This window comes from Anopheles ziemanni, chromosome 3 (genome assembly GCF_943734765.1).
Source record: "Anopheles ziemanni chromosome 3, idAnoZiCoDA_A2_x.2, whole genome shotgun sequence".
Taxonomy (NCBI): Eukaryota; Metazoa; Arthropoda; class Insecta; order Diptera; family Culicidae; genus Anopheles; species Anopheles ziemanni.
In genome coordinates, this window is record NC_080706.1 from 81767106 (window position 1) to 81787832 (window position 20727).

Sequence of the window (20727 nt, forward strand, 5' to 3'; positions counted from 1 at the left end):
GCTCATGGGTGGGGACCACTGCATTGTGATCTTTTAATTTGCCCCGTTTCAACATCCGCTTCCGTTGTGACGGTCGGTTTAGTGACCCGGCCGGGTTTCGCTCGCGGATGTCCGGCGGTGCTAACAGCTTGATGTCGCGCCAGTCTTTCGGACGGGTACAGTGGTCGTGTACCGAGGTTATGTTTGTGGACTCTTTAACGTACTTGAATAACTCACTCAGTTGGAGCCGGGGTGGGATTGTGTGTGTGCCATCGCTCCTTTTTTAACTTAAGACGTTAAAAAAGACAGAATAGCCCTTAAATTATTAATGTTGATGTCCGCACAGACCACTCCACTACGTTACATGCAAGGATAAACGACAGTAAAGGACTGGCTCCTCCGTCTACCATCTCAAGCACCGATCTCAAAGTATCCGATTTAATTTTGGTACGCGGCCAACGTATCGATTGGCAAAGTCAGCACTCACTTCCCCGTTAATTAAGGGGACCAACTTTATGCGCTCGTTATCGAATTAGAGCAAACACAAATTGACGCTCCGTTCCGGCGTGGCAGTTTTGCAACTGTAAGTCTTGCCAACGACAAACACCCGCAGCCACCGTCCTTGCCGCCGGATGGATTTTCCAACCGATCGTGAAAATGAGGATTACGGTTTCCATGGATGTTTTCCTCCTTACAAATCCAACGCACGCATCGTTCCGTCGAACTTTGACCCCGGGACCAGAATCTGTACGGCAAGAGCAGGGGCGGAACGATGTGGAAATGGAAGTGCAAAACTGTGCCATTTTACCACATTGGGGCTGCTGGTGGTGAACGGAAGCGAAACTTTTGTTTTATACTTATTGTTTTGCGAAAACCCCGCAAAAACGTTACATGAACTTTGAAATCGCTTCTGGAAAAAACAATCACCGCCAAGCGCTTCTGCGAAGCAGCTCCAGGATAAGCGGCGGCTTAAGTAGGATGTATGCGTTCCAAACGGCCGGGCGAATGCTCGGAAAATGTGCGAACATGTTTTCATCTGCATCACTCGTCGCGCGGAAAGCGGAGGGTTTTTGCTATTGTTTTCTTTCCCCATTCTATCATTCTTGTAACAGTTTCCACACTCTCTGTAAAGGGTTCCGCTGAGGAAAAGCTGTTTATTTTCTTGGTTGATGCAGTTTCGGCGACGGCTTGTGTTGTTGGCAGCATGCATGAAGGATTCGCGTTGCGCGAGAGGGACTGAAAATCCTGGAACACTCTGTGTGTATGTGTGAGAGTCAGTTTGCCTGTTGATGGCAAAGTTCCAAGAAGATTTTGTCTTTCCCTGCCGACAGAATGTGTCCGCTGGCAAGTTGGCGAGCATGAGAAATGAGCGAAATTAGGGCGAATTGCCAAAGGTACCGAGCGAACCGGAAAGGTCACTGAACGATGGCGATGTGTTGGTGCGAATTTTATCCTGTTTTTGAGTTGTGTAACATTTTACCATGAAAGTATGCCAAGTGTCCTAAAGAAAAAAAAAGGACATCCGTTAAATTGTGTTCCAATTTTGGCTTGCAGAAGACGGATGGAAATATGTAATTAATGCCATGACAGACAAACTTACTTTGGTATTCAAATTAACTCGCGTCCCGAAACAAATTAAACACACAGCCTAACCAACCATCCATAAAATCGATCGTTGGTTAATGAAAAACTGGTATTAATTAATACAAAAGATTAATTTAAATTAAAGCTAAAAAAAATCCCTTTTTTTAAATACGAAATTTAAAAAATAAAGAAAGGTACACATTAAACCCGTAAGTCGAACCCATGTCAATCATTGCAACAAATCGGCGGGTATATCCTCAAAAATGTCAGGAAAAAGCACCGCGCAACAGGTTGTGGAAGAGATTTTTTCCTACAATTATAAGCTTTGTGTTTTGCTTTTACCCTAAGCGTAGAGAATTCCTCCAAATATGTCTTCCGAAAGGACACCGTAACCCAAGGATTTTGGATTCGTTTTTGGCTTCCTTTTCTCAGCTCCTGGAAATCGAACCAGTTAATCTTCTTCTTGCATTGCTTTCCCCACGACCAAACGCCCCGGCGGAGCGAGCGAAGTATTGCCTTATTCCCATGGTATTGAAAAATTGCATGTAAATCTAGGTCGTCTCTCTAATGAACTGCTACTCCTACATCTTCCATCTCAGTGGTAATGAGAAAAGGACCCTTTACTGCGAATCCCTACCGACGCGCAAGGTGGCAGGACACAGGGAACGTTTTATCTTGCGAGGTGATTTGTGAAAAGTAAGAAAAGAAAAATGCCTGCTTCGAAAGAAGGTGAATTATAAATTTTCGCAATCTTGAAACGAAATGGGAAGCCATCTATCGTTCGCCTGGAATTTTCTTTCGGTTTGTGGAATTCGTTTGCCGTGAAGGTTTGCTTTAATCGGCAAGTGGAAACATTATATAAAGAATATGGTTCTAAACATCATGAACGGCACCTAGATCGGAGGCAGATGTTCTAGTTCACTCCATGATGCATGTTTTGAGTGAATTGGTGTACTTGGAAATCTCAATATCTTTCGCTCATTAGCGGCTTCATTGGAGTGGATTGAAAATTTGTCTTGTATGGTGAAGGAATCAAGAGGAGAGCCTCTGATGTGTAGAAACATCGAGACCGGCGCCTTTTGGTCCTCCTGTATCGATCAGGCTGCGAGGGTGAAGGCTTGTGTCTCACTTGATTGCAAAAGAAAAATAATTGTATCCATATCTACCCCCATGCGTGCCATATCGTCTGAAGAAGAGATGACGCTTCCTTTCGCACTGGTGGCATTCCCATCATGATGCGCTTTTCTTTCGATTCAACTAGTCATGCAGCATTCATCACAACTCCGGCCAAAGTCAACACCCTGGAAGAGGAATCTTGTTTGTTTTTCGCAGCATCCAGTGATCTCTTAGTCCAATGCGAGAGATGATGATGCCCGGTCATCGTTTCGAATTTCGCAACAAATCCGCCACGAATGGCACGTTCTACCCTCCCTAACTCTGGAAGCAAGCTTCAATCGGGGGCAGCTTTTTCTATGTTTAATCTGCAGATTGGTGAGGAAATTATGGGTTTCCCCTTTATATTTCGGTGTGTGGTGACTGTGGTTACCGTCGGTTCCGGCCGAGACAATCTTTCGCGCGCGTTTAACCCTCCGCCTTCGTATGTAGATTGAACCGAGAATGCGCCACTCGACGTGTCCGCGAGCAACCACGAAGCAATCACCGGAATACTAATACGCCATTTCCGTTCTTTTCCGTCTCGTTCCATGTGTTCCCGTTTCGCTTTCCCCCGCAGTCAACAATGTTGATAGGTTAAAACCGCCGAATCGTGGTTTCTTCGAGACGCTCTTCTGCTGCTGGCGGAATGGACGGACGAAAAGCAATCAAAGCGGGACGCCGATCGATGGTTCCATCACGCCACCCCCGATCCAGGGCCAGCCAAGGTACCTGCTGCCACAGGTCCGACCTTCCGATATGTACAAGAAGTGCATGGTGATAGACTTAGATGAAACCCTAGTTCATAGCAGTTTTAAGGTGAGTAAGGTTTATCATTTGTTTCAAGGAATCTAATGTACGCTTTTTTGTTTGGTTACCCAAACCGTAATTATGATGTCACGTGTAAGCTCAAGGATAAATTTTTCCTGCCTATCACAACCACATGGAGATCGCTCCCCAGACGTAGGTTATGGCATATCCTTCTTTGAAGAATCATATAGAGTCACAGAACAGTTTTCAGACTGGGCAGGAAAGAACTTTATAATATTTTTTTAATTGTTGATTTACTAAATAGAGGTTCGCTATTTCTTTACAGCCAATTCCAAACGCGGATTTCATAGTGCCAGTGGAAATCGACGGTACCGTACATCAGGTGTACGTCCTGAAGCGACCGCACGTCGACGAGTTCTTGAAGAAGATGGGCGAGCTGTACGAGTGCGTGCTGTTCACGGCCTCGCTGGCCAAGTACGCCGATCCGGTGGCCGATCTGCTAGATCAGTAAGTAACCCTTCCGCTAGGGGGGGAAAAATTAGTGCTTATCGCTATGACTTCCGTGAAGAAGCACGTTTAAACTATCTCCTTGTTCTTGCTTTCCTTTCCTTGCAGGTGGAACGTGTTCCGGGCGCGGTTATTTAGAGAATCGTGCGTCTTTCACATGGGCAACTATGTGAAGGATCTAAATAAGCTAGGGAGAGATTTACAGAAGATTGTTATAGTTGACAACTCACCTGCTAGTTACATATTTCACCCGGATAATGCAGTAAGTATCCTGGAGGAAGGAAGAAAGAAGCCATTATTTGGCCACTTTTAATAATTTCAATCCCCTAAGTCACGGTTCGATCAATATTGTTTGATTTAAGTTTAACTACAACCCGATGTGCTCATCAACGTACTCGTCCTTGTTGACCTTTTTTTTTATAATAATTTCAATAATTCTGGTTCATTGTATGGGGTGGTAAAATTAGTCATCTTAGGTTTGTGTTGACGGAAGTTTGCATCGTAGCGGTGCTCTTTCCATATTTGGTAGTCCAGCATGAGTCATAAGATTTATGTGTTTAGAGAAGGTCTCCTTTTCTCCAGTCCGTTTCCAAATCGTCTTAAAAGGGGGAATAATACTCACCCTCTGAAAACTAATCGGTAAGCATGCTTACTAAATAGCACTCTTTCTCTCATAGCGCGTTTTTTTCAAGCGAATTATTGCGTTTCATACAACGGTAACGATAGTTTGAAATGTTTCTGCTTTAATTAAGCTAGAAACAGCTTAAAGGCACTTTGCAGACAACATGTAGGATGCCTTTTGTTAAGGAATGATGCTTAAAATAAATACTTAGAATAAGTGATAACACCGTTTTCACGGCCAATCCCCGCATAATCCTGTTTTGGTCCGTGCCAACAAGTCGCCATGCTCTGCGTTCTTTAGTGCATAAGATTCAACGTTGTTTGAAATTATTCAGGTTGCTTGCTGCCACTACTTGGTTCAATCAATTATTACTTTCTACAGAAGCCGTGAAAATATGCCCGAATAAGATCCTTATTTTAAAATTGAAACAGATCTGCTTTTTATTTTATTTATTTATGGTAATTGTTTCAACCAGTATTCGCGCAGAAGCAGTAATTAAACGAATGGATAAAATCACGTCCGCCTGTTCGTTTATTTGAACCCGTAATATATTGCTATTACAACTGAATATTTAATTTTATTCACTTATGTCCTTTTAGGTGCCAGTGAAATCGTGGTTCGATGACATCACCGACTCCGAGCTGCTGGATCTGATACCGATGTTTGAAAAGCTGAGCAAGGTCGACTCTGTATATAGCGTTCTATGCAACTCCAGCTCACAGTCCCAGCTGCCGTCGTCCATGTCGCATCACAATCAGCAGGATCTACAGTCGTCCCAACAATCCCAGCAGCAGCAACTACAGTCGAATTCGTCCGATGTCAACAACACGTAACATTGGCAACAAATGTTTATCAATATTGTATGATTCATACACCAAGCCCTGTGTAGGGAAAGACGAGGGAGGGTAGCACCGGACCGACCGAGGACCGTAGAGTTGAAAAAAGCATTGAGGGGAGGGAGGGCATAGTGCGGTTGAGCAGAAAAACAAAAACTGTGGGATTGAAACCTAGAAATAAGTCCTTTTCTTGTGTGAGTGTGAGTGTAAACATAAAAATGAGAGTAGCCACGAAACGAATTGATTATTCGTTTTGATTTAAGGCCCCACGGGAAGGAAAGAGACTCGAGCAACACACATGCTAAACACGAAGACCGACAACTATATTACACCAGGAGAGAAGTCATCGTTAATTAACTTTGTTATTCTTTTTTTATTATTATTAATATTATTTTGTACTACACATACATAAATACCCCCACACAGAGAGGTACACGTTTGTTGGCACGACTATCGCTATGAAAAAAAAAGAAAACTAGGTAAAGCTCTATATTTAAATACTATTTTACAATGTATCTGTCACAAGCAATGACGGACGCTTACGAAGATGAGTAGTGGGCCCAACTTCAATCAACGGCCGGAAAACGTTGGCGAGCGCGGGACTCCACGCGTGTACAGGCATCCAGCACGTAGAACTAACGATGACCCGATACTTGTTACTTCCTCATTTCTAAGGATCACCTTCTTTCTGTCACCTTCTGCAATAAGTTGGTGAATTGCGATTGTTTAATTCCTTTTCTTCGTTTTTACAATCATCGATTATATTACAATAACGATACACTTAGGGTTAGTAGAAAACAACTGCCGCCGAAGGGGTAGTAACGGAACGTATTACACGACGATACATGCATACAGACCATCCATTTAGGAGGAGATGGCACGATAGTTTTTATAGTTCAATATAGCTTTTTTACTGGAGAAATCAAACAAACACAACACTCGACACAACATATACTGGCGGTCTGCTATAAGAAAGTATATATTATTGAAGATGAAGCCAGACGAGAGAAGTAGGTTTTCTTTCTATTCAGAATACATCCGACCGTAGGTGCGAACTAAATAAAAAATGGAGCGAACAATTTTGTATCCAAAGAAGGAGAATTTGTGAAACGTCTTGGACAGCAGTCTTAACAGTCCGCGGCATGGTTTGAAAAACCAAGCTATTAAAGGTCGACAGGATCGCAAACCATAGAAAAAGCAGAACAATCTGTCAAAATTAGGCACTGTGGAAGCAGCGATGTAGGAAGATAACAAAAAACAGCCACAAATGTACAGTTTTATACTGCGATGCGTAGAAAATCCAAAAGAAAGAATTTAGAGAAAGAGTATAACAAAAAAAACAATACACATATGAGCAGGTGAGTTGCAGGATGGAATTAAAAGCACGCACTTACTAAACGAAGCCGATTCCGCTTCGAGCTAGACGCGTCATATCTTGTGCAAGAATCCGCCAAGGGCCGTATCTTAGTCCTTGTTGTTAGCAATATTTCTTCTGTTGGCCATTGTCCGCGCATACGTCCGTTGGCCATATGCGCATACGACAATGTACGGCTAGCAGTATGCTTTCCTTTCTTCTGGATTCAGTGCTACATTCATTCGACATATCATCTTGTCAGCGCGAGAAGAGTATAACGGGGTTGTATATCAGTAAAGTGACAAAAACGTGACAAACAAGATTGATGCATTTCCAGAAACGATAAAGAAAAGCCACCGAATGTCGGCTTCCTATAAATGAGTACTAATAAAGGTTTGCTGGATCTGCTTATGAAATGGCGCCATAAGATTATGATTTGACAGAAATGTATCCAGTCCCGTGGAATCATTGCAGAATGTTTTATGTTTTGCCGAAACAAAAATGGAAGACTGAACGAAGAAAGATATTGAGAACGAGAAGATGAAATGGCGAGAATGGTCTGTTTTGGGTTAGCCAAAAGATATGGATTCATAATAATACAATATAACAATGGAAATCCAATTGTACACCTACCTCTAATACCTAACACTCGGTACGAAAATGGTTCTCCATCCCCACTTGTATACCACTAGCAATCAAAATTATTTTCCGCCTATGCATTATAGCTGAAATACGGTATTGCCTGGCTTTAGAACTATTTTACCATATCTATTCGGAGACGCTCCTGCTTAAAATGCATCTATCTGAAAACTGCTTATCCTGTGAGTCCGTTTTGCCTTTGCTTTCACGATTCCTTTCGGTTTTGGCAAGTGCACATGAGACGTGCAGCATGTATTTAGTAAGTGTAACATTATAGCAGCAAACAAGGCGACTTGAATTGAGTGAGTAACATATGAAGGAAAGGGTTGGAAATTCCGCTGAAAAGAGAATTGGACCATACAATAATGATTGCCTCTAAAATAAAGAGGAAAGAGGATGTTTGATCATCGTGCAGATCTCTGTCTCACTCTCACACACACAAATACATGCACCCGTGTCCTTACAAGAAGGCATATTTTTGTACACGTATTAAAACGCGACGAAACGCGTCTTTCGACTCCAGGTAAAAAACACATATGAAACGATAGTGCGAGGCCATCTCGTCAAGCAGCTAGGAAAGATCGCGACATGTACTTTTGTAATCCGAGCCTCTGACCGATCACGGTGGTCACAGGTTCGATGAAGAGTTTTGCTTCATTCATCAAGTCAAAGTTTTGCTATATGGTATAGAGCAGATACGACCAAACTGGTTATCCATCTAACCGGTAAACTTACCTATTTATGATCTAAATACGTCCACAATGCTGGTGAACGCTAAAAAGAAAATATTAAATCACACGCCAACTCGAGTGTACCGAGTAGCAAAACTAGCTTCAACTCACTTCAAAAGGGGCTTCAAGTATCTAAATTTTTATGAAGTAAAACAGCACGGATTTAAAGGAAACAAAACTAAGCCTTGATGGAAAGCCTAAGGTTTACTCTGCGATAAGGAATTAAAACAAAGCATAGTGTTGAGCTCAGTTTTATAAATCACTAGATGGTATCGATGGTCCGCTGGAAGGTACATTGGCACTGAAACTTCTAGTCCTCCTTCTGCTAACTAACACGAAATAAGATCAGAGGAAAAGTTGTGAAAGCAGCAGGATAAGAAAAGCATCTCGTAGACCGCCAGAAGGCTCAGTCTTTGTACATGATTGTCGATGCTACAAGGAAGGAAACCCCCAAACGAAAGGTAGAAATTCAACTCCGATGGACAAAAAGTGTATTAATAGTTTGTGGATCAAAAAAGAAGGGACAAAATGAAAAACTAAACCGATAAAACTTAAGTCAAAGAACAAGACATCAGCGTCAAGAGAAGTTTTATAAAATTATCTCACGGACAAAATAAAACAAAACAGCAAGATGTTCATATATATATCGTATATATATAAAAAAACACAAAAAAAATTACAAACGGATCCAAGTTATTTTGGGCTACTACTTTTGCTCATGTTGCATCCTTTAGAATTCCCGTATTAGATTTTCTTATGCTGTTTTTCCGGCTAGTTCCGAGACTTTTGGACTATGCAGCTAGATTTAAAAACATTTAAAATGTTTTGCTTGTTTCTTTTGAGTTGCAATAACTTTGTTGTTGGTTTATATGTTTTTTATTTTTATTTTTTATTATCAATTGTGTAGAACAGCATAAAAAACCGAAGGCTAAATGTGGGCAAAAATGAACTCGAAAAGATCACTATAGTACTACCATGTCGAAAGAAGAAAAGCAATGTAAAAGCTTAAAGTAAGGCAACCATGTATCAGTTTATTTTTGTTGTTATCTAATGATTACATGAGAAATTCGAAGTGTAGCGTATTATTCAATAAGTTTAGTATAGCAACGGCAATTATTATAATTTTTATCTTAGCAGTAAACAATCAGTTGAACATGTTAGAACCCACACACAATACGCAGTACACAACACCACGGACAGAACCAGGCCACCAATAGTCTACTTAATGCATTCAAAAATGATAGAGGTTTTGTGAAAATTAATTTGATAGAGGTGTGTGAGTGACTGTTGGTGGTGCAGTGCGTGTTTTTGTGTAGCTCTACGTTTTCGGATATTTTTGTTCAGTCGAGGGCAGTTTTAACGTTTGTTTTCACTGTGCAAAAGTTGTTTTTGATCGTGGTGCATCGTTCGGTGATAGCGGTTGGTTTTGTTCTCGACGGCGTCGCTTCCCAGCCCGTAAGATTGAGTTAGCTCAAATGATGATGAGTCCCACCTCTTACCCCAACACAGGTTTGAGAATGGCGGAGTTATCAAAAGATATTTGTTTCAAACTTTAAAGCAAATCACGAAGTGGTGGGATCAAAGTGACCCTTCACGAAAAAGACCAGTCAGCTCTCTTTTCCTTGCGTACAACGGTTAGCACAACTTCCATAAGACAGGAGTCGTGGAACCGCTCTCCGGAGTGCACGGCCAAAAAATGCTCTCTCCTATTCGTGTAGCCGATATCTCCCTTGTCCAACATATGGAGGGGAGTTACCACTTTCCAGGATTGGCAAATTAAGCAAACCTTATCCGTGAAACAGTTGGTCACGTCGAAAAAATCATCAATGGATGAATTCGAGGCGCCTGCCACGTGATTGCACAAGAGCGACTGATACAGTTCCTACAGAAAGATCAACTTCAAATTTCCACTTTTACACGCGCGTGTCTCAAAGATATGTTGTTCCATTTTTTTTTTATTTACATTTAAATTTGCAAAACAAAAATCTCATCATCATCATCTGTGAGATCGTGATGACAAGTGCGATGCTTACAAACATTAAATATTCACAATACACATCTACGAGACATTTCACATTCTACTGGGTGCTACTTAACAACCTGTTTAACGTACACGGCACACAAGCGCTTGAACTCGCGAACGTTTGCAGCCTCGGCAATCTCTCTAGGCATGCTGTTATACCATTGTATCCCTTTGCAAAACAAAGAATTTCTAGCAAATACTGTTGAAAAGTTCGACGTTCTAGGATCATGAGCCCTTCGAGTGTTGTACCGGTGAACGTCAGAACCCCTAACTACTCTTTCTCCAAGGTACCCCGGTAACAAGCCCCTCAGGAGTTTGAATATTAGTATCATAGTCTGATACACTATCCGCTGCTCTACCGACATCCATTGCAGGACATCCAGCATAACAGCAGACGGCGTGTACCGACTACAACACAACACTAACCTCATTACCCTATTTTGCACTTTTTGCAACCTTTTGAGCTGTGTCCGATTGCCGAGGAACAATATTGATGGACAAAAATCAAAATGCGGTGAGATAATTGATTTGTAGAGGTGAACTTTCCCAAAAAAATTTAGGTTGTTCCCCAGTCTACTTATCACCCCACACTTCTTTGCCACCTTAGCGATGACCCCATCAATATGTGCACTGAATGTAAGCCCGTCGTCAAGAATTACTCCCAGATATTTGACCTGGGAGACTCGGTCAATTGGTTCCGTGTTGATGGCGATGGAAAGCTGGCCGATCCACTCCCTCCTCGACATTACCATGAAGTGTGTTTTACTAACATTCAATGCGAGTTTCTTGTATTTCAACCAGCCATCCAGAGCCACCAAGTCTGCATTCAAAAGGGACTCTGCCTGTTTGACGTCCTTTCGCGATATAAATATTACTGTGTCATCAGCAAAAAGATTTATCTCGCAGGAACGTAAGACCTGCTTCATGTCATTTATATACATGATAAACAAAATTGGTCCAAGAACACTTCCTTGTGGAACCCCAAGGGTGTTTTCAATAGGATCTGAAACAGATTTTTTGAAAATTGTCCTCTGGGTTCTACCTGTCAGATAATCGCTGAACCAACTGAGTTCCCTCCCCTCAATACCGAATCGTCGAAGTGTTGTGAGCAACAAGGGTCTCGATATTGTTTCAAATGCCCGTTTGAGATCCAAGAAAACTGCAAGTACCGGTTGTCCGTTATCCATCAACCCCTTCCACTTTGCAAGCACCAGGTTCAGTGCGGTTTCACAGGAATGTCCTTCCCGATACCCCGACTGCTCCCGGGCGAGCAGGCCGTTCTGATCCAGGTATTGAACCAATTGGTCTTTGATCACAACTTCCAGGACCTTCTCGACAGTGTGAAGCATGTTGATGGGGCGGAACTCCTCCGCCTTGATAGCTCCAGTCAGTTTTGGAATAGGTACAACCAATGACTCCTTCCATGTCTCCGGAAAAACACCTCTCTCCATCGATTGGTTAATCAAATCCAGGAGCGTCTCCCCAGCTACATGAAAGCAATCCTGCAAAGTTTTTGCATTTACATTTCCTATTCCTGCCGTATTGGTCAGGTCAAAACATATCTGCCTAAGCTTGCTCATGTCTATTGGTTGAAAAGAAAATCTATGCCTGGGAGCATCAACTTGTCTCAGCTCGACTGGTTCGTCTACCGTCGGAATGTTGCTGTTAACAAGTGTGACACTATTCACAAAAAAGTTGTTGAACCTTGCTGCGACCACCGCCTCATCGGACTCGAAACAGTTATCGAATTTCACGCATGAAGCGGTATTCTCGTCGGGTTTCAACATGCTTTTAAGAAGTTTCCAAAGTTCCCTACTATTACCCTGATGCTTGCTAATTTCCCTACGTTGTATGGCGTTGTAAATACGTTGTATGGCGCTATCTCGCTTCTGTCCACTAGAAAGCAGCCTACGAATCTTCGGTTTTTATCCCTCTTCGCCGTGCTCCATTTCCCTCGTCGATCAATTCTTCCGAGTCACCCATTTTTACTTCCCCAGACCCGATAGAGGATCCTCCTCTCCACCTCCTTTCGTTACTGCGTCTATCAACGCAGTCGGGCCAGCTATGTGGAAGAATTGTCGTCGTTTTAAAGCTTGCCGATTCCCCATCTCGTCCCAACGCCACTTCAGGTTCCACACACGGTCCATCGAATGTTCGCTCCGGCAATTCTCTTTCATTGATTCAAACTGTTGCGACGATCGTTCGAGACCCCATGAATGAGTGTTCCTACCCTTATTGGGATCCTGCACCGTATAATAGGGAAAGGCAGAGTCTCAATCGGGTAGTAGCGGAATAGACGTAGAAGTGATATAGTGTAGTGAAAGTAAAGTGATTAAAACCGAAAAACATTGAATTAGAAGGACAGAGGGGGAGAGGAGTAAGTAGGAGTAATAAAGGAGAAATAAGGAAAAGGAAAAATATTTTCAATAAATAAACTAGTTTCAGAACCCTGTGCCCTGTGCCCTGTGCCCTGGGCCTGGTTTTAGAAAAAAACATCCCAACACAAACGATTATAACGTTTTCATTGCATGGTGTTAGCCAACGATGATTCTCTAAATATTTGTTGAATTTATCTTGATGCGGAAAATGTCTGCCCGCAGATCAGAAAATAAGAAACTTTACATAAAATACATTTGCTTCGCAGAGTAAGAAACGTAACATGAACTTACATACATACACATAGATACTTACATAACAACAATTCATAACGCGTCACAAAATCACAATAAATTAAATGAAAAAAAAAATTTCAAAACAAAAGTATTTCCCTAATAGTACGTTTAGGGAAATACTTTTGTTTTGAAAATTTATTTTTTCATTTAATTTATTGTGATTTTGTGTTTTTATCGTATTCGCATTACATCGAGATTGCTCTCAATTCGATCGCCATCTACGATGCTATGCGAATAACGACAAAAACGAAGAACTGATACATACCCGGTTGACAAAAATTCAAATTTTTTGCAGCTGTCATGTAGTACCAGCAAGTTTTTCCATGGCAGATTGCTGGGACTCTTGCTGGAACTACATAGTACCAGCAACAATGTCAATTTCTGTCAACCGGGATAAATACATGTGCCATTTAACACCTTGTTGACGGGAGACGAAGATCTTCGTCTGTTTTTGACTCAACGTTGAGGACGGAAAGACGGACATGTACGTTGCACACATACCACCTTGTTGGCCCCGGTGACAGCAGCTAGTTTTGGAAAAAAACGCCCGTCAACAAAGTGTTAACATACATTATTTTTTATTTTTTAGTACGTTTAAGGAAAAACTTTTGTTTTGAAAATGTATTTTTTCATTTAGTTTATTTTATACTTTTACGTATTACATGAACAGAGAAAACAGGATTTAATCTATTATATGAAAACTGTCATTAAGTTAGTTGAGTCGGAGTGTTATGATGCATTATCAAACTTAAGGAAGGAGTAGAAATCCACTGCCTGTTACTGCAGGATCTGGCCCAACTCGTTTTGCTTTGCTGTGAACAGGATCGCGATGTCCGAGTACCAATTATCAAGGAGTAAGAGTAGGACTGCATTCTGTTTTAACGTTTGCTATGAGCACTGAGGAAGTGCTCTCGTTCTTCAGCACTGCTGCGAGAGAACACAACATGCGATCTCTCAATGTCACACAGCGCTCTCCCGGGAGAGCTGCTGAAGGAGACCAGCACGCTATCTGTTCAAGTGGGCCAGAAGGGGATCGCCAACGCACAGTCATAATCTGCGAGCAAAATATACGGGTGTTGCTAGCACACTCTTTCATTACGGATCTCCTATTGTTTATCTCTGTCCGATTCATATTTTGCGACATCCGGGAAGGTGAATGCACGAAAACTTTATAAAATTTAAAAAAAAGCTTGCCATTTTGCCAAATACCTGATCGATTTGCTCACGGTTAATGACTACGGTTATGGAATAGGGGATTTCATGTCCACCATATTGCTTAAACTCAAGTGTCAAATATTGTTTATAAACAAAGGGAAAACGACGAGCACTGACGACAATTTTCCCTTTTCTGGAGGACCCATCCTTACTCATCGGACACCTTGATGAGAACGCCTATCTGGGACAACTGCTTTTTTCAGTCATACAATTGCTAGTTTCAATTCAACCGGTTAATTGATCCATCCAAACGATGCGGAGATTCATACAACTGCTCAGTTGCGGATTACAAGCATATAGTGGCGAGATCCAATCGCTGAGGAGATTCATCGAAGCGAATTGTGGCGGCTGCCAACCGGTAGCAAACTTCGAAGTTGATAGATCGATCCATCGACCAGGAGGTGATTATTTTGTCCTAATTTTGTCCTAATCGAATGGTAAACCCTTTAAAAATTTTGAATCTTGAAGTAGTTTACTCAAGTCCTGTGAACGAAAGCACTTACCACAACTCGACTAACAAACCTTTCGGATATTTTGATAAAATATTATCAAGCGTGTTGTTTATTTGAGGTTGTACACAAATGCAAGTGTATTGCGCAATAAGTTTCTGGTCCTTGAATTAACACTGGTTTCGTACAAGTTTGGCAATTATTAGTTTTTCTTAACACGTTTGTATTTGTTAATATTTTATCAAATTTACGATACTTTTATTTTAAAACTATCAAATTGAAAACAGCTGACTTTGCGGCCGCATATATTAATCTCGACTGATTTCTGGCCGAATTCGTTCAGATAATTCACATCGTTTGGGCTTGTTGTTAATTCTGTGTCAATTCATCCCTTCCAAAATTGATATAATTTCGACGAAAATTTCATGTTTTGCAAACTAGAATATTGCAGCCAATCTGTTAAAAATCTATCAATATATATCCTCGCTAGTTTTGATTCACTCAAGCGTTTTGAAAACATCGAAGCCGATTCTTTAACCGAAACATAATTATTTGCTGACAACTCATTTTGTATAATATAGTTTGCAACGAGAACATTATTCAATAACGCATAATAAAACACATTAAGATTTTCGGTATCCAGCCGACCGAAGAAATTGAAAGAGTCTTTATCCATCAAGTAAGTAAATATTTTCAGTTTGTTCGAAGCATTTTCACTGTTGCATGCGCAGTAGACGAAAGCGTTCCAGTTTTATTCTTTTTCATTGATTTCGGTCGCATCAAAACCATAATGTTCAATAAGACATTTTGCCAAAGTTAACCAACCCTCCATACAAGCGATATGCAGAAGATTCCTTCCCGTTTGTTTGTTTTTGTAGTTCAGTTCTCCAGTTGATTCCAAGTAATCGCAAATAACATTTACCGATTTTTATCAACCAAATGATTTTGCTCAAATTGAAGAATCTTGCCGTAGCTATTGAAGCGAGAATTTTTTAACTTGTCCATCAACACAGAGATATGCTTTTCGATAGGAAGATGTTCCTGCAATTTACACTCTCGTTTGAATATCTCCATTCCAATTTCATAATTATTATCCGTTGCATAACAAAAGACGCTATTTCCCTCCGAATCAAGTTGACAGAAGCAGTCGAAAGGATATTTCTCTATTAAATAGGTGAATATTTCTAGTTTATTTGAAGCATGTATCCTATTACACACGCAATAGAAGAACGCGTTCCAGTTGTTGTTTTTTTATTGATTTCCATTGGATCAAAATCATATTGTTCAATGAGAAATTTCGCCAAATTTAACCAACCCTTCATGGAAGCGATATGCAGAAGATTCCTACGCGTTTAATTGGTTTTCCAGTTCAGTTCTCCAGTTGATTTGAAGTAATCACAAATGATCTTCACCAAGTTCTTATCAACCAAATGATTTTGTTCAAATTTAAGAATCTTGCCGTAGGTATTGAGGCGAGAATCTTTTAACTTGTCCATCAACACAGGGTTTCTCTCTTCGATAGGAAGATGTTCCTGCAATTTACACTCTCGTTTGAAAATATCGTTACTAATTTCATAATTATTAACCGTAGCATACCAAAAGACGCTCTTTCCTTTCGAATCCAGTTGACCGAAGCAGTCGAGAGAATCTTTCTCTATCAAATAAGTGAATATTTGCAGTTTGTATGAAGTATATTTACTATTAACAACGCAGTAGAAGAATGCGTTCCAATTCTTTTCTTTTTCATTGATTTCTTTCGCATTGAAACCATAATGTTCAGTGAGACATTTCACCAAAGTTAACCAACCCTCCTTGCAAGCGATATGCAAAAAATTCCAACCCATTTTGACGTCTCTGTAGTCCAGTTCTCCAGTTGATTTAAAGTAATCGCAAATGATCTTTACCGACTTTTCATCCATCAAATGATATTTATCTAAATTTTCCAATATCTTTTCCATAGAAATTTCTGACTTTTGTAATATTTCAAACAAAGCAAAAGCTCGCTGTTCGATTGACAAATGCCTTAATTTGTTAAACTCTGGTTTTAACATCTGTTTTGCAAGGTTTTCATCATAGTCATACAAACAATAAAACAATTTTTTTATGTTTGAATCACGTTGCTTGAAGAAATCGATAGGGTCCTTTTCTATCATGTATAAAAAGAAACGTTTTCTGTCTTCCCTACAAAAACTATAATAATGTGTCGTGTTCTCGATGATCGACCGATCGATATATTTCGTCCGTTCTCCTAGACGTTCCAGTTCGAAGAGACCGTTCTATCTTCCTGATCTCTAGTGACAGCTGCTGACGGAGAGTACCCAATCTGCAAGGTTTGGCTTAAAAGACCGAATGCCTCAATTTACGATGCAGGGTTGAGGAGTTTGAATGGTTTTTACTGCGCTTGGTTTCTGCTTGTGTCCGTGTAGTTACATACTGTCAAGCGGGATTAAAGTGCATTTCGTGCGATTTTCAATCTGGTTTTGAAGGTTCTTATTTTTCTTCCTTGCATTGTATTTCTGTCACAGCAAAACAGGCACGATACGAATCGTAAATATTTGATTGTTTATTCCGTGCAGCTGACTATCGTAGCATCATAGATCAGAGTTTTTTCATCGATACAATGAACGAAAAGGGTGAAATCACAGTGAAGAAAAGAACAACTCGTAAGAAGGTTTGGCAACAGCAGACGACACAGCTGAGGTAGAGGAAATGTTCGTATCATCGTTCGGAAGTTTAACTCAACGCAGTGATCCCGCTTTCATCTTCAGACATAATTGCTTGTATAACAATCTGTGCTTTTTTTGTTTAATATCAGGGTAATCTTCGAAAGATCTGGGCGCGACTCCGAATGCCGGATTTTTGTCCGACCAAACCACCCGACGGGCGCTACCCGTTTCACCACTGGTCGTTACCGCGAGCTTTGAGCCAGTGGTTGGGGCATGGCTCATTGAAAAGCATTGACGCCTAAAGGCGCTTGGGCTCTCGCAAAGTTCTTGGGCAAGAAAGCTCCTGTCTGGCCACATCAGCTGCGCGACATCTGTGCCGGGTGGCACCTACAGGCCGACCTACCGCTGGTTAGCGGCCCGACGTCGAGGCCTCCGAGACGGCCGCTTCCTCCAGCACCGATCAGCATGTCTGCTGTGGCTCGTAGGACAGCTATCGCTCGTAGGACAGCTAGTGCTGCTGCTATCGTCCACGCTACGGACAACAATGTGTGCTTGACGAAGACATCCGGCAAGGTTCAAGTTGTGTGTTTGAACTAGTTTTAAATTCAAAAAGCAGCATTCATATAATGAATCTCTCCGGAGGAGCTACAAACATACACAGTGATAGTTAGACCGTAGCTCAGGCCGCATCGAAAAATTTGGCCAACAATCCACTCCAGCAGGAGGACATTTTGGGCAACGGACTGAAAGATTTGCATCATGAAAATGTACCAATTGTGTTTTTGTATTACTGGATTGAAAATAAATAAAAAATCTGGCTGTTGGAAGGCTGTTGGATAGTATTGGAATTAGCCTCATTTCGTCATTATCATTTTTATGCGAAGAATCATGTCAGAAGATCAAGTATTATTTAACACCGTTCTTACGGTTTACAACGATACATTTATTGATTTGTCGTGCGAGCGTTTGGAATATGTATTTAAAAATACACTCTTGCTCCATTTATATATGATAACTGACTAAACAGAATTGTCCAATCGAATGGTCTAGTGGTTAGGGGAGCTGAACACGAAATATGCAGTCGATGGTTTGATACACATGCAGGTATGTAATAAAAATTTACTAATACATATACGAAAATCTACATGCTTTCAGAAAAGGAAACTCTACAACAACACGTAGCAAGCAGAGCAATGACGAAAGACAGAGACGTGGGTGTTCGAAAAAAGGAGGGACATTTTTTTATTTCGAATTTTGGAAATACCCACTTTTTGACATATGCGGTCTTTTAACCGTGTTATTTAGACGTCTTTTAATGGTCTTTTAAACTATTAAAAGACCATAAAAAGACGTCTTTTAAAGTGACGTTTGCAGCTTGGGTAGATGACATATACTCGGGTCACACCTGACACTACCCGTTATACCAGTTATAACTTCTCCGGGGGGTGAAAGTCGGTCGTCCTCGTCCGAAGAAGTGCGGAGTTATATATTTTTTCGTAATTCGTTATAATAGTTCTTTTTTTTTCTTAATACTAGCCCTAAATTAAGCTGATCTAAACAAATTATAGGTCCATTCACAATAGGATAGGTCCATTACATAGGATGGTTAATTTTTAAATTTGTATGGATACTATAATTTGTAATAGTTAATGAATGATGAAATGGAAAATTAAACAAGATGTCTTAACTAATGAAAAAGAAGGTGGTCAAAAATATCTAGCACGATGCGCATTTTGATTTTGGCCTTGTGTCTTATCACACCTTTTCCGTTTTCGAACGGTTTTTCTTTTACGCGCTTTAGCACACTTTTCTTTGCTCGCGGTAGCAAATTTGTTCTTATTTTAGGTAATCCAAAAAGTTTCTGGCACTCGCTAAATATTGGTGAAGCCCGCTTTACAATATTTTCTGCCATCCGTCTATTTGATTTAATTGCCTTTGGCATGTTATTTTTTGCCTTAAAGAACAAAATCTCTGGTGTTCTATAGTCGTTGTTGCTTAATAATTCTGTAGTTGGATGATTTGTATTGTTATATTGCGTGACTGCTTGTTTTTGTAATAATCTAGTATCCGATCGTTCGTATTTGTGCATGTTCGTATTCAGAATATCCGTTATTGTACGTGGGTCCCCCCAAAAGTAACGGGAATCGGGTTGTAGGGAGAAGAGGGGAAAAAGGGGATCAGATACAATATTTTTTTAAAAAAGCTTAACATATTCTTGATCAGTATGCAAAGTTTAGTTTCTGTAAGTGCATCCGCTAGTCTTTGAGAATTTTTTCAGTATAACGGTTTTAGTGTTTTCGGCGATTTTGTGAGATGGCCAAGTGAAACTGAGGTCAACCTCGTTCTGGGCTCCCCACAGCTTCAAAAGCGGACGAAAATGTTTCAAAAATCAACAACCTTGTTCAGAATGTGTTCCTCCAGGATGGAAAAATCGGCATCATGCCATTTTCGGTCAAAAACTGCCTCACGGACAGCGCTTTGTGGGCAGGTGCGTTGTCGTGGTCTCAGTTCCGTGGAAGAACCAGTCTCGCCACGGATCCGTCGATTTCTTCCAGCTGTCTTCCCTCAACATCTTCAAATCTGCCTGGTGGATTTTTTAGTTTATCCTCCATCCTGGATAAACAAATGCTGAACAAGATTGTTGATTTTTGAAGCATTTTCGTCCGCTTTTGAAGCTGTGGGGAGCCCAGAACGAGGTTTCACTTGGCCATCTCACAAAATTGCCGAAAACACTAAAACCGTTACACTGAAAAAATTCTCAAAGACTAGCGGATGCACTTACAGAAACTAAACTTTGGATACTGATCAAGAACATGTTAAGCTTTTAAAAAAAAATATTGAACCCAATCCCCTTTTTCCCCTCGTCTCAGTACAACCCGATTCCCGTTACTTTTGGGTCCCCCCACGTACAATGTGTGTTTCTAATCTGTTCGTTTGATTCAGAATAAAATGTACAAATCGCACAGCTATGGATACAACTAGTGTGTTCTGTTATTATAAGGTTGTTTTGTTCGATTGGTTGTTTCACATCATCTCCTATTGTCGTTGTACTAACATAACGTTCTTTTGTGAAATTGTTATTGCTATGTGTTTCTGGTAGTGTACTAACATAACGCTCTTTTGTGAAATTGTAATTACAAAGTGTTTCTTGTAGGGTTTGCATTACAGTTTCTTCTGCAAATATAGCAGTTTGTTTTCCGTAATAATCGCCAGATCTTTCGGCAGAATGAATGGTTTCTAAACTTGAGGCTTCGGAGTTAATAGTATCTAAGAGGTGTTTCTTAGGACTCGAAGAGTTTTTTGTTAATGTTTCATTTGCATGACTTTCTTGTGGTATTCGACTAAGAGCGTCAGCGACTATGTTTGCCTTTCTCTGCTTATACTTCACTTCGTAATCATAATCTTCTAACTCTAATCGCCAGTTAAGTATTTTTGAATTTATTTTCTCTTTGACCTGCCAAAAATTTGTCAAAATTTCATCTTCTTCACCGCCGAAATTTTCAGTATTATGTGAAGGAATTTCATTA

The 20727-nt window shown here is 40.7% G+C and overlaps 1 protein-coding gene across 1 annotated transcript in view; it reads left to right on the forward strand.

Annotated features, from left to right (window-relative positions):
* The window catches only part of LOC131286003 (phosphatase Herzog), a 42266-nt gene extending 35035 nt beyond the window's left edge, over nucleotides 1–7231 (forward strand). The window contains exons 3-6 of the mRNA XM_058314860.1: nucleotides 3296–3534; nucleotides 3812–3993; nucleotides 4102–4255; nucleotides 5215–7231. Of these exons, the coding sequence (XP_058170843.1) occupies nucleotides 3296–3534; nucleotides 3812–3993; nucleotides 4102–4255; nucleotides 5215–5448 (809 nt within the window). The 3' untranslated portion in view covers nucleotides 5449–7231. The remainder of the gene's footprint in view (nucleotides 1–3295; nucleotides 3535–3811; nucleotides 3994–4101; nucleotides 4256–5214) is intronic.
* The last annotated feature ends 13496 nt before the right edge of the window (nucleotides 7232–20727 follow it).